A 14,209-nucleotide genomic window follows, 5' to 3' on the forward strand; every position below is an offset into this window, starting at 1 on the left:
TTTAATGACCTCAGAGAGTCAGGACACCCATTTAATGTCCCATCCGAAAGACGGCACCCTACACAGGGCATTGGGATATTTTTTTAGACCAGAGGAAAGAATGCCTCCTACTGGCCCTCCAACACCACTTCCAGCAGCATCTGGTCTCCCATCCAGGAACTGACCAGGACCAACCTTGCTTAGCTTCAGAAGCAAGCCAGCAGTGGTATGCAGGGTGGTATTCTGCTGATATTAGGTGTAGCGGGGATATTAGGTGTACCGGTGATAGTGGTGCTACCTGATGAAGTGACTGAAGAGGCGGGTGGTGTTACGGATGATGCGAGCAGCACGGGACTCTTCGTGCTGACACCGCTGCAAGGTCAGCCCATCATCCATATGACCCTCAGAGTGAAGGAAGGCCTGGAAGAGAGAGAGAGAGAGAGAGAGAGAGAGAGAGAGAGAGAGAGAGAGAGAGAGAGAGAGAGAGAGAGAGAGAGAAGGAGGGGTTAGGGGAGGGAGAGATAGAGAGCGGGGAGAGACAGAGAAAGAGAGAGAAAAGGGGGTAGGTAAGGGAGGGAGAGAGAGAGAGGGGGATAGAGTGTGATAGAGAGAGAGAGAGATAGATAGAAAGATAGATTGGGGATAGAGTCACAAAGAAAGAGAAAGAAAAAAGAGAGCGAAAGTGAGGAAGGAAAGAGGGAGGGAGGGAGGGAGGGAGGGAGGGAGGGAGGGAGGGAGGGAGGGAGGGAGGGAGGGAGGGAGCAATTTCCAGACATTAGCAGAGATGAGCATGGCTTGGCTGTAACGCAGGTGCTGCTGACACTACAGGCTATTAGGCTCTGTATCTGTGGAGTCCAGGGACTGTCAGATACACTCCTCTCACATCTCATTCATTACAGCCACAGGGTTTGATTTAGTCACAGGAAAAGCACTATCACTGTAATACACTTATCTCAAACCTATCAACTAGAAAATCAGCAAGAGAATTCTCCTCTGCACTAAGAATTTTCTAATGATGTTTATTGCATGTGCTACTTTCTGGTCAATTGTTTTTTCAATGGGATTCATTTTATCACTGTTAGTGGAATAGTCACACCATAACAGTTCTCACTTGAAAGTCAGTTAATTCATCCAACTAGGGATTTTAAAAAGTCCTGGCTGTATCATAAACAGCTGACAAATAAAGCAGTGTATTGGTGTCTCACCCGTCTCTTGAGAGGGCCCAGGCGAGATGATTTTACATCAGGCGCCTGGTAGGACAGCCAGAGTCCTGTAGCCACATGCATGACGAAGCAGATTGAGTCCCCATACTTAATCTCTGCCATCCCCATGCCCTCGATGTCCCGCTTTGGACTCGACTCCAGCTTTTCCTAGAGGGAAGGAAGAATCCAAAACAAGATCAAGGCGTCACACAAAGTCTCCAAGCCAGGCTTCAAAACGTTATACAGTTTTATTCAAATCACATGTTATTATGCTAAGCAGCAGGTGTTGAGGGACCTTGATCTAAGAAAAGCCATTTAAAGATGCTGACAGATCTGGATCAGGCTGGTCAAGGACTGAAGGAGCACTGACAGCTTTCCATGATACAACTTCTAATTACACACGCTATGACGGCTAGCCTAATAGAGAGAGACAGAGGGAGGAAGAGATAGGAAGAGGGCATACAATGTGTATAGCCTATATCACTGAGCAACAAAGGATGGCCGCAGGCAAGCCCTCATGCATCACTATGCATTTGTTTCCCCATTAAGAACAGACACAATGGATAATGTATAGTGTATTAAACCTACGATAAACTGCCTCAGTGAAATGGTGGATTACACTATGCTATTGATCCATAGTGAAGAGGTCACTAACTGCGAAGAGGTCACTAATAGCTTCCGATCACTAGCTACGTCTGAATAGACTTAAATACCCTAGTCCAGAATGGTATGGTTCCGCAGGTCCATTCATTTATAGAGAGAAACTTCAGCTAAATGAACCTTTATGGCATGGCTTTAATGTGCTTAATAACTCAACGAGAGTGTGTGCAATTCATTTGAAAGTCTTTAGAATTGTTCCTAGGACTGTAATATCCTTTCAGTAGCTCTCTGTAAGTGAGTGTGTGGCTAAGTCCTTGACTGTGATGGAAAGGCAAAGTTTGAGAAGTGTGTGTGTGTGTGTGTGTGTGTGTGTGTGTGTGTGTGATAGAGAGTTGGTCCTGCACTCTGACCTTGGAGGCTCTAAAGCAGAAGGCAGTGGAGGATGTGTCAGACTTCTCCCGGTCCTGCAGCACCACTCCCCTCTCCTCCGTCAGGGACAGGTAGTGCCCCGTGGTGAGGTGGCGGAGACGGAAGGGCTGGCCCCAGGGAATGTGACTCCCGCTCCAGCTGTCCAGGGGCACACAAGCACATACACACACACACAGAGAATTATATCAACAACAAAAACTACTAATTAGGCACTTACAGTATTATTCCTATGACTAGACATTAACCAGTTTCTCAGATCAAAACAAAATAGCAGATGACACATGGATGACACATTCCAGATCTGAAAGTGCAGAAGAGGAAAGGAATCTTTGAAAGACTACAAATAGTTGGGGTCAAAAAGTCGAAATGACTCAAAGCATCTTGAAATATCAAGGTGAATCCGAGCAGAGGGAGGGAGGAAGAGAGAGAGTGAGGAAGAGAGAGAGGGAGGGAGGAAGAGAGGGAGGGAGAAAGAGAGAGAAGGAAAGAGATAGACAGATCAGAGGGAGGGAGAGAGAGAACGCATATAGACAGAAGACGGAGAGGATAAAAAGAGCTGAACTCACCTGATTCTCAGAGGCTCCAGCCTCCACAGAGACCTGGCCTTCGCTCCTGCATTCCCCGTCTCATAGTTCACTATCCTGGGGACACGAGAGGAGCATGAGGTTGACATGTCTGGATCTCTGCAATGTTTTATTAAAACTGCCACAGGCTCATAATGGTCCTAAAGTCATGTTTTATGACTTTAGCAGGATACCATCTCTGACTGCTTTATTCCCTACAGTCATAGTGATATCAGCTCACAGGAGGTAATACTCAGACTGGGACCTCAGATGAACCATACTATTTACCCTCCCGGCAACACAGCACATTTTTCATCGAGGCCACCCACATAACCAACGGAGACTGAGAGCAACACTGTCTATCACTGATATGGGGGACTGGCTCCAAAGATAAAAGGAATCTTTCATGGCCCTTGGTGACAGTTTGGACTAGGTTTGATGGACCTCCTGAAATGTTTCATCTTTAAAAAAATGCTTCCTCTATTCAATTTCAAGGACATGACTAAAGGCAAAGCCAAAACTGACAACCGATATATAATCCTCAGCGAATTATTGCCCCACACACACCGTCCTAAAAATAGACTGTTTGACTGAGAGGAAGATGAAGGGTCATCTCACACGTCTTCGGTGACTGGCTATGTTAACGTTGCTGGGGCTTCTGCTACTGTTGTCTCGACCCACTTCAGGCCTTGTGTGCCATATCCCTCTGCTACCTTGCTGTCCGTCAGCGCTAGCGCTGTGCAACTATAGATAGCAGGGCGGTCATTTTTCCTGCTTCTGAGACCCAGTGTCAGACTGAGTAGTGACACCAACCTGTTGGACCCACAGGGAATTCAAAACAAACAGTCAGCCAGGTCCACCAAGTTCGATTTTAGGCCCCTTTCACAAAAGACTAAGGAAAAAACAAATTCCTTAAAGAGTCACTTAACAAGCCAATTGGCACATGTGTTTTTCTGTTGCTCATTAGAAAAAGTTGATCTCAGTCTTGGAGGTGTGTTTCCTGACCGATTCCACGTTTGATTAATGGTGTTTATTTCCCATCAGACGCAGTAGACACGGACACATATCTATTTCACTTCCTCATACTCCCCAGAAGGAATCTAAGATCATTTTGACGTTTTTCCAAGGATGTTTAAGTTGGGCAATTTTACATCAAACTAAGGTGTTTAGTGGGGTATTTCTCAAGTTTAAAAAAATGCGACGTGTCTTATGTAAACAGTCGGAGCTGCTTGAGCAGGTCTGTCGCACTGTCTATGCTATTGGATAGAGAGCAATCACCACAGCTTGTCACCCCATGTTAATGGACATTATCTAATCAAAACCCAACCTTCATTTACCCGTTGTGACGCAAGGATGTGCCAAACTCCATTTTAAACGAGACTGACTTTATGACCAAAATTATCCTATTTAGACTTTGTAGTACATTTTGACACCAGAATAACTGTTTGACTCATATCGATGCCATATAGGCTGTTTTTCAAAGGGATTAGCTGCTTTTTAAAGGCAGCCGCTCTTTAACTCCTGAAGACTCATTGCACACACATTGCGTCCCAGTTGTGTGACTTACCGCTGTTGCTCATCACTCTGGTCGGAACCTGGGATGGTCAGAACTTCATCATGACCGTGGAACAGACGCAACACATGGCCACCCAGCAGATAACCTATTGGAGAGTGGATTAACAGCACCTTTCATTGATACCCATACATTTCAAACAACATTATAAGCCAGTTTATCAGTGAAACTAAACTAACAGTTGGACCTACCCTCCTCCACGTTGCTGCCGGAGCAGGTGGGGTGGACGTTCCACAGAGTCTGCATGAAGGACGCGTCCACCTGGATGTTGCCATTGGAGATGGACAGGTGCTGGTGAAGACAGAGGAACATTATGTTACACACACCATCAATAACTACATTATGGGACATAAACTACCGTTGGCCTATACTGCAGGAGCCATGTCAAATACACAGTTTGATTCAAGGCATTGAGCCAGGCTACAACTCAGAGGTTTGTCCATGCATGCAAGCTATTGCTGCAGTAGATTTAGAGTCATTCATAAACCTGGAGAGAAGCTGGCACTGGAGAGACAACAGCACTGTGAACTTGGGACTGCCAGTTTCTAGTGGGCTGTGTGTGTGTCTGTATGTGTGTGTATGTGTGTGTGTGTCTGTATGTGTGTGTGCGTGTATGTGTATGTGTGTGTGGGTTCAGGTGTGTATGTTGGCATGCCCGTGCATGGGACATTTCTGCAGCAGTGCCGCAGGGGAACTCTCCAGCTCTGGTCCTGAAGGTGCTGTAGGCCTGGTTAGCGTCTCGCTGGTGACAGCAGCACAGAGAGGAGCTGTGGCAGTAACAGTCACATGAAAGTGGGCCTCTAGCCCAGTGAAAGCTGCCGTATCCCTGCTTAATTCCCATAAACATGGGCTTGGCTGGGCTGGCTGTTGTTACACTCTCCCTGCATCATGCTGGAGATGTTTTCCAGGAACAGCATGCCACAAGGCCCTGAGGCCCACACAGTAGAATAACAGAGGGGTCTGGGAGATGGTCATAGATGGGCCTGATAAGGAACAGGGGAGCAGGGTTTGCCAGGCCACACAGTGTAGGAAAGGTGGGATAGGGGACAGAGTAAGATAGGGTATTCAGTTTGACAGCGTTGCTCTCTCCCTCCCAGCTCTCCGTACGTAGCCTTCTCCTGCTCTTTCTTAGCTTCATGTCCCCAATATCTAGTCTTCTTTACTGGACAGGGGGAGCTGAGTGGGAGGGAGACACCTTCAGTCCGAGATCTACAATTCATGGCTCATCCTACTGGATTGAATGGCATAATGGTTCTGTGTAATGGGGCTGGAAACATTTAATAGCCTATCATATAAACTATTCTTAATAAGACGTTTACAGACTGAGGGAGTACTCACAAGGTATCGTTCTGATGACACGCTGACGAGGATGAGGTCATCACCGATGCGCACTTTCTCGCCCTCTGATCTCTGTTTGGAGGCAGGATGGATGGTCCACCAACAGGCTTCACCTGCAGGAACACAGAGAGACACTGGTGGGGACACATGCCTGCACAATGGTGATTACAACTCCTTGATCTACATACACAGGTGATTAAAACTCAGATTACAATGGTGAAAGCAATACGCACGCACGCGCACGCGCACACACACACACACATGCCCGCGCGCGGGAGCACAGCAAAGACACAACTTAGATTTGACACACAAATGTATTCACACAAGCACTAATATATGCCCACTCACACTCATCAACATGCAAGAACCATAGCAACCAGCTTTCCAATACCTGGACAGCCAAACCATATTTTACATCTCTATGAGACAAATTAGCTGAGCCTCGACATGGTGACAAAGAGCACATCTAAGACATTTATTTCAGTCTGCTTGGAATGTTTTCAGATATATCCTATGGAATAAATGACTTGACACAAAATCTCTGCAAAGGTGGTACATTTTTTACAGTATCCGAACCGAAAGTCCCTCTTTTTGTGCAGTGCTTAGGAACTCTGAAATGAACACTGGGGCAGGTGAAATCCCACGAGTCAGTCCCAATCAGAATCCCAGCTAAGAGAGTGACTGTGTGATAATGAGAGTAGAGACAGATAGAGTGGAAGGTTTTACCTGTTGAGTCCTCCTGCAGCCCCACATCAAAGGACAGCTTATCTGTCTGTGACCTTGATGTCTTTAAACAGGTCAGATACTGGAGCGGATAGATAGACATCAAAACAACATAAAAGGGCTGATCAAAAGAGGCACACAACTCCGGTGTCACATTCAGAACTGGAACAAATGTCACAAGGACACTTGCAACAAGTCTTCAGATAAACTGATAAACTGTGATAAACTGTAACTATGAAACAGTAACACATGGAGTAATGAGAAAACAAACAACAATACATTTTCCTTGGGTAATGGATGAGTGAGTGCGTGTGGTGTACTCTCACCATAGCGCTGAAGGAGTGCCTCAGGAGGATAGCGTGTCCATACAGAAGTGTCCTGTGTCCGCCCCCCTGGGCCGCCTGCGGAGACAGCACAACACCCATCACACACAAGACACACTGTCAGACAGAATGTCCCCTGTGGCCACTCGCTCTCTGTCCTTTTCTCTCTCTCTCTCTCTCTCTCTCACTCTTCTCTCTCTCTCAATCTCTTCTCTCTCTTTATCTGCATCTATCTGCATCATAGTGGGAGAACCAAGACTCTGGCTCATGATGATGACCTCACACAAGGCAGGGGCCACAGACTGACTCAGCCTGCCCCTGTCAGCCTGTCCTCTCCTCTTGGACGACTGTCCTACTGTCCACAACACAATACTGAAGGCATGCAGTCAGATGTGTCACTCAGGGGAGACGACTGCTTCCTGTATTCATGGAGCAGAATACATATCATCATCATCACATGACTACAGGTGAAGGGAATGGGAGGTGAGAGAGAGCTCGCGAGAGCTCGCTGCCTCTAATGAGTCGGTAACAGAGACTTTTTGTTACAGTAAGAAGTCTCTGGTTTGTGATATTAGAGAGAGCTAGGAAGGAAAGACACAAATGGGTTCCACTCTGGTTCCACTCTGGTTCCACAGTGGTTTGAGGAGATGCATAGGGGTTAGAGTGATGTGACGTCACGGACTTGGGCTCTGCTTGCAAACCTGTCCCTACTTTTTTCAGGCAACATTGTGTTACTCACCTTTCTTATGAGCCTCTATGGAGCAGTAAGATAAGAGAGAGTTACATTACTGAGAATGTGCTGTAAGTTAAAAAAAATTCTGAGTTGGTCTCTGTCTGTCCTATCCACAGTAAACTGTGTATAGTCCTTGTCGGTCATTCACAGATGGTGACGTGCTGTGTAAGATCTTATTTGTAACGTACTTGATCTTGCATGCCAGTGTCTCTTAGTCCAAACAAACCGTGCAACATCTATCTACGCTACTATTTGCTAAGACAATAGTCTCCAGTTCAATACAGTTGCCATGGGTTACAGTGCCTTGCGAAAGTATTCGGCCCCCTTGAACTTTGCGATCTTTTGCCACATTTCAGGCTTCAAACATAAAGATATAAAACTGTATTTTTTTGTGAAGAATCAACAACAAGTGGTGCACAATCATGAAGTGGAACAACATTTATTGGATATTTCAAACTTTTTTAACAAATCAAAAACTGAAAAATTGGGCGTGCAAAATTATTCAGCCCCTTTACTTTCAGTGCAGCAAACTCTCTTCAGAAGTTCAGTTCGATCTCTGAATGATCCAATGTGGACCTAAATGACTAATGATGATAAATACAATCCACCTGTGTGTAATCAAGTCTCCGTATAAATGCACCTGCACTGTGATAGTCTCAGAGATCCGTTAAAAGTGCTGAGAGCATCATGAAGAACAAGGAACACACCAGGCAGGTCCGAGATACTGTTGTGAAGAAGTTTAAAGACGGATTTGGATACAAAAAGATTTCCCAAGCTTTAAACATCCCAAGGAGCACTGTGCAAGCGATAATATTGAAATGGAAGGAGTATCAGACCACTGCAAATCTACCAAGACCTGGCCGTCCCTCTAAACTTTCAGCTCATACAAGGAGAAGACTGATCAGAGATGCAGCCAAGAGGCCCATGATCACTCTGGATGAACTGCAGAGATCTACAGCTGAGGTGGGCGACTCTGTCCATGGGACAACAATCAGTCGTATATTGCACAAATCTGGCCTTTATGGAAGAGTGGCAAGAAGAAAGCCATTTCTTAAAGATATCCATAAAAAGTGTTGTTTAAAGTTTGCCACAAGCCACCTGGGAGACACACCAAACATGTGGAAGAAGGTGCTTTGGTCAGATGAAACCAAAATTGAACTTTTTGTCAACAATGCAAAACGTTATGTTTGGCGTAAAAGCAACACAGCTCATCACCTTGAACACACCATCCCCACTGTTAAACATGGTGGTGGCAGCATCATGGTTTGGGCCTGCTTTTCTTCAGCAGGGACAGGGAAGATGGTTAAAATTGATGGGAAGATGGATGGAGCCAAATACAGGACCATTCTGGAAGAAAACCTGATGGAGTCTGCAAAAGACCTGAGACTGGGACGGAGATTTGTCTTCCAACAAGACAATGATCCAAAACATAAAGCAAAATCTACAATGGAATGGTTCAAAAATAAACATATCCAGGTGTTAGAATGGCCAAGTCAAAGTCCAGACCTGAATCCAATCGAGAATCTGTGGAAAGAACTGAAAACTGCTGTTCACAAATGCTCTCCATCCAACCTCACTGAGCTCGAGCTGTTTTGCAAGGAGGAATGGGAAAACATTTCAGTCTCTCGATGTGCAAAACTGATAGAGACATACCCCAAGCGACTTACAGCTGTAATCGCAGCAAAAGGTGGCGCTACAAAGTATTAACTTAAGGGGGCTGAATAATTTTGCACGCCCAATTTTTCAGTTTTTGATTTGTTAAAAAAGTTTGAAATATCCAATAAATGTCGTTCCACTTCATGATTGTGTCCCACTTGTTATTGATTCTTCACAAAAAAAATGCAGTTTTATATCTTTATGTTTGAAGCCTGAAATGTGGCAAAAGGTCGCAAAGTTCAAGGGGGCCGAATACTTTCGCAAGGCACTGTATATAGACTGCAGCAGTACCAGCACCATGCCAGGCTGTTCTACTTCCTGTGGGAGAGAGTCTAATAGGCATCAGGCATATCCCGCTGCATTCTCCCCAACACAACCTGAGAAAACTACACCAGTTCTTAACAATTCTTATCCTAACCTCACACCATCCAAAGCTCTGGCAGGTTCAGATTTCCCTGTCCCTAGTGTCCCTAGTGTTCCTAGTGTCCCTGGTGTCCATAGTGTCCCTACTGTCGTGTCCCTACTGTCGTGTCCCTGGCACACAAGAAGGGGAAAGGCTGATCAAAGATGGGGGGGACCGATTTCACCCCCACAGCCGGGATATGACATGCTGACATCAATTGAAGAAGTGTGACCTTTAGCAGCACGTCACCCCACTGCGTTTACCCAGCAGCCACCAGGGGGACAGAGGCAGACTGACACAAAGAGGTGGCACTCAAATACCACTGCGCACGTCGCCCTGCCAGAGGGTATAAGCCTCACCCTGCTTTACCCTGGGCACTTCAGTCACTGACACTGATTGTTTGAACTTTGATCCAAAACCCTGTCAACAAAGTGATGAAAACACAAGTGTGTTCAGCACTCTATTTGGATGAGTTAGAACAGCTTCACTCCAAACTCAATTTGGGGTCACTAGCTGAAATGGTGATAAATTAATGTTTGATAGCTGGCTCAATGGTTTTCTGAGCATTGTGTTTTCACCGTTTACAAGATCTATGAGACTGATAACCCTCAAACAAACACAATATTAGTCCAAAACACCATTAATAAGACCGTATTCCACTTTGAGGAACCCCTGTATATAAGTTGAGACCAGCTGAATAACTTAATAAGTTCTTCCCTCTGTGAGTCGATACCCTCATTGTAGCTCATCAGCTCCACGACAGACTATTGATTCCTGAAACATGACATACAGCATTCAACTACCATCAGTGTTTCCTCCGTTGACATTTCAGAGCAGGAATATTGAAAAAAGATACATGTGAGGAGAGACGTAACATACTGTAGTGTTAAAACGTTTTATCCAGACCAGATCTGAATCAGTCTCCACATCATTCCTCAGAGAGAGGATAGTCCATCAAGGAGAAACTGTGATTAGAGTACACTGTATGATTACAATCGGACATCAATACTGGTTAACCCATGGCCTTCCCTTCGGTTATGTTGAACTAGTCTAGCAAGTCATGTTAAGTTAATACACAAGTAAATGCAAGAGGGGTGAGAGTGGCACCTAGAAAGCAGCTTAGCTACCGCAAACCAGCAGTTTCACTTGAAAATGTCTCACTAAGCTTTAAAGGGACAGTAAGCTCTCATGAAGGTCCAGTCTGCCTTTGCTTTGCATGATCTCTTGCCAAAGAGCTTTTCCAGTTCACACAGCTGTGGCAGAACCAATGGGGCTTGATTAGTTAATTCCCCTACATTGGGAGTCTAGTGTGGTCACTAGGCTGCAGCTTTGACAAAGTCCATTTATCTTTGAACTCGACTCAATTAGTATGAAGCTCCACCTATCAAATTATGGAAATTCTTAATAAATTATTATAAGTTTGGCAAGGCAACAACGAGTTAGCTAAAGCAGAAACAGACTGGCAGCCTGTCTAGGGGTTGCTTCACTTCACAAATATAAGAATGTTATTTTTATCCTTCTAAATGTCAGTGCACTGACTTCTGGATTTATAATACATGTAATGTAGGGCACTATTGTATGTCTTAAGTTGGTTGGTGCAGATAGAGATGGCAGCTTCGCTTCTAGTCCTTAGAAAACTGTGCAGTATATATATTTTTTTTACATTGTTAGCCCAGAAAACCTTAAGTGTTATTACATACAGCCGGGAAGAACTATTGGATATCAGAGAGACGTTAACTTACCAGCATAACCAGCACTACGACCAGGAAAACGACTTTCCCAAAGCGGATCCTTTGTCTGCACCTCCCAGGGCATTTGAACTGATACCAGAGTCCGACCCAAAACCGCCGGAGGAGAGGGTGTCGGAGCGGTCTTCTAGTGAGGCTTCGGACCATCCACCGCTTCTGAGTATATTACTCACTAATGTCCAGTCCCTAGTTAACAAAGTCGATGAAATCAGGGCAAGAGTTGCTTTCCAAAGAGATATCCGGGATTGTAACATACTCCAAAGGGATTTTCAGTGCATCGCGCCAACAGGAATAAACATCTCTCCGGTAAGAAGGGCGGGGTGTATGTTTCATGATTAACGACTCATGGTGTAATTGTAACAACATACAGGAACTCAAGTCCTTTTGTTCACCTGACCTAGAATTCCTCACAATCAATTGCCAACCTAATTATCTCCGGAGAACTCTCCTCAGTTATCGTCACAGCTGTGTATATCCCCCTGCAAGCAGATACCAAGACGGCCATAAAGGAACTTCGCTGGGCTTTATGCAAAGTGGAAACCATATATCATGAGGCCGCATGTATTGTTGCTGGGGATTTCAACAAAGCTAATTTGAGAACAAGGCTACCTAAATTCCATTAGCATATCAATTGCAGTACTCGAGCGAGTAACACGCTCGACCATTGCTACTCTAACTTCCACGATGCATACAAGGCCCTCCCCCTACCTTCTTTTGGCAAATCTCCATCTTGTTCCTCCCTTCCTATTGGCAGAAACTAAAACAGGAAGCACCCGTGCTTAGGTCTACCCAACGCTGGTCTGACCAATCGGATTCCACGCTTCAAGATTGCTTCGATCACATGGACTGGAATATGTTCCGGGTAGCCTCAGACAATAACATTGATGTATACGCTGACTTGGTGAGCAAGTTTATAAGGAAGTGTATAGGAGTACCCACTGTGACCATTAAAATCTTCCCCAACCAGAAACCGTGGATTGATGGCAGCATTCGCATAAAACTGAAAGCACGAACCACCGCATTTAATCATGGCAAGGCAACTGGAAACATGGCCGAATACAAATGGTGTAGTTATTCCCTCCGTAAGGCAATCAAACAGGCAGAACGTCAGTATAGAGACAAAGTGGAGTCGCAATTCAACGGCTCAAACACAAGACGTATGTGGCAGGGTCTACAGGCAAACACTGATTATAAAAAAAACAGCCCCTTCGCGGACATCGACGTTGTGCGCCAGACAAATTAAACAACTTCTTTGCGTACTTTGAGGACAATACAGTGCCACCAACGCGTCTGCACAACGCATCACCCTCCAGGACACCTACAACACCTGATGTCACAGGAAGGCAAAAAAGATCATCAGGGACAATAACCACCCGAGCCACTACCTGTTCACCCCGCTTCCATCCAGAAGGCGAGGTCAGTACAGGTGCATCAAAGCCGGGAGAGATTGAAAAACAGCTTCTATCTCAAGGCCATCAGATTGTTAAACAGCCACCACTAGCACAGAGAGACGGCTGCCTACCTATAGACTTTATTAAAGTAGCATTGGCCACTTCAATAAATGGAACACTTGTCACTTTAATAATGCCACTGTATCCGTCACTATCTATTCTTTACTATCTATTGCATCTTAGCAGCTCTGTCACTGCTCATCCATATATTACTAGATTGTGTGTATTAGGTTTTGTTGCAGAATTGTTAGATATTACCTGTTAGATACTGCTGCACTGTCGGATCTTGAAGCATAAGCATTTCCCTACACTCTCAATAACACCTGCTAACCATGTATGTGGCCAATAGAATTGGATTTGAGGTGTAGAATGTCTGAACAGGTAATAATTTGTTGGTAAAATTCAATGATTCTGGACTTTAAAACATTAAAACATAACTCTAAATCCCCTAAGGAATGAATGAAGACTGACATTGATCTGATGTTAATTCTGATGTTAATTCAGGATAGACGTAGAATGTTCTCTTTCGCCAGGAGAAATGTGAGCAGTAACAATTGAACAAAGTCTATACTCAGATCTATTTGTCTTTTTCATGTTGCTAAGTGCTGTGACAAAATTGATTCACTTGTTTAACCAAATAAATCCATAATGGCAGTCATTTCAGCAGCATACGCATTCATGTTTTCATATAAAAAACACTAGCATTCTGTGGGGAACCTATTTGCTTCACTGAAGGGACTATCGTATCCCTAGGAGACATATGAAATTGGGAGAGCAAGCTGCTAGCATGACTAAACAGCAATGCAGAGAGGTGAGAGGAGAGGAGAATGGGATGAATGGTGAACATACCCATCGGTCCTTGCCTTGAGGCTAACAGGTAGAGAGATTAACAGAACACAATGGATGAACATAGCAATGCAAAAAGTACAGATCTTTCACAGCTGATCAATGAAAGCAAAAGACAATGTTTGGAATGTTACTTTTAACAAAGAAGATTGCATCGAATAAGATCATTATCAGTATCAGAAATGCATTATCTGTCTATTAGAATACATTAGAGAATGACTGACAACAGAACAATAAGATGATAAATGATCTAGTAATTACACTTCCTCGCTCTCTCTACACTTACAATATACTTTTATCTATTGGATTAATAATGTACTAAATTACAACATGCTGCATCTGGTAATGAACTACAACAATCCCACATATTAATTTCAGGAAAGTGCATAAATGAGATCAGTAAACCACTGCAACCTGGAAAAAGTGCAATGTCATACTACAGTACAATGGATGAGAAATGTTCATATCTGCCCCCCTCCTTCCTCTGAAACATGAAACATGACATTTTAGGACAGGCACTGTTTAGGATGTTCCCTGCAAGAGGAGCATAGAGAGAGCAACTTGGTAGAGCTGTGTTTCAAATCAAATAAAATCGTATTTGTCACATGCGCCGAATACAACAGCTGTAGACCTTACCGTAAA

General features: G+C 44.5%; 1 protein-coding gene across 1 annotated transcript in view; it reads right to left on the minus strand.

The window, feature by feature from the left end:
* LOC110498363 (ryanodine receptor 3) overlaps positions 1 to 14,209 on the minus strand; it is a 167,195-nt gene that overhangs the window by 87,101 nt on the left and 65,885 nt on the right. Inside the window, exons 4-12 of the mRNA XM_036954899.1 lie at positions 6,734 to 6,808; positions 6,411 to 6,489; positions 5,685 to 5,797; positions 4,538 to 4,637; positions 4,341 to 4,434; positions 2,777 to 2,851; positions 2,192 to 2,348; positions 1,185 to 1,349; positions 278 to 399 (exon numbers count right to left, since the gene is read on the minus strand). Of these exons, the coding sequence (XP_036810794.1) occupies positions 278 to 399; positions 1,185 to 1,349; positions 2,192 to 2,348; positions 2,777 to 2,851; positions 4,341 to 4,434; positions 4,538 to 4,637; positions 5,685 to 5,797; positions 6,411 to 6,489; positions 6,734 to 6,808 (980 nt within the window). The remainder of the gene's footprint in view (positions 1 to 277; positions 400 to 1,184; positions 1,350 to 2,191; positions 2,349 to 2,776; positions 2,852 to 4,340; positions 4,435 to 4,537; positions 4,638 to 5,684; positions 5,798 to 6,410; positions 6,490 to 6,733; positions 6,809 to 14,209) is intronic.

This window comes from Oncorhynchus mykiss, chromosome 19, assembly GCF_013265735.2.
Source record: "Oncorhynchus mykiss isolate Arlee chromosome 19, USDA_OmykA_1.1, whole genome shotgun sequence".
Taxonomy (NCBI): domain Eukaryota; kingdom Metazoa; phylum Chordata; class Actinopteri; order Salmoniformes; family Salmonidae; genus Oncorhynchus; species Oncorhynchus mykiss.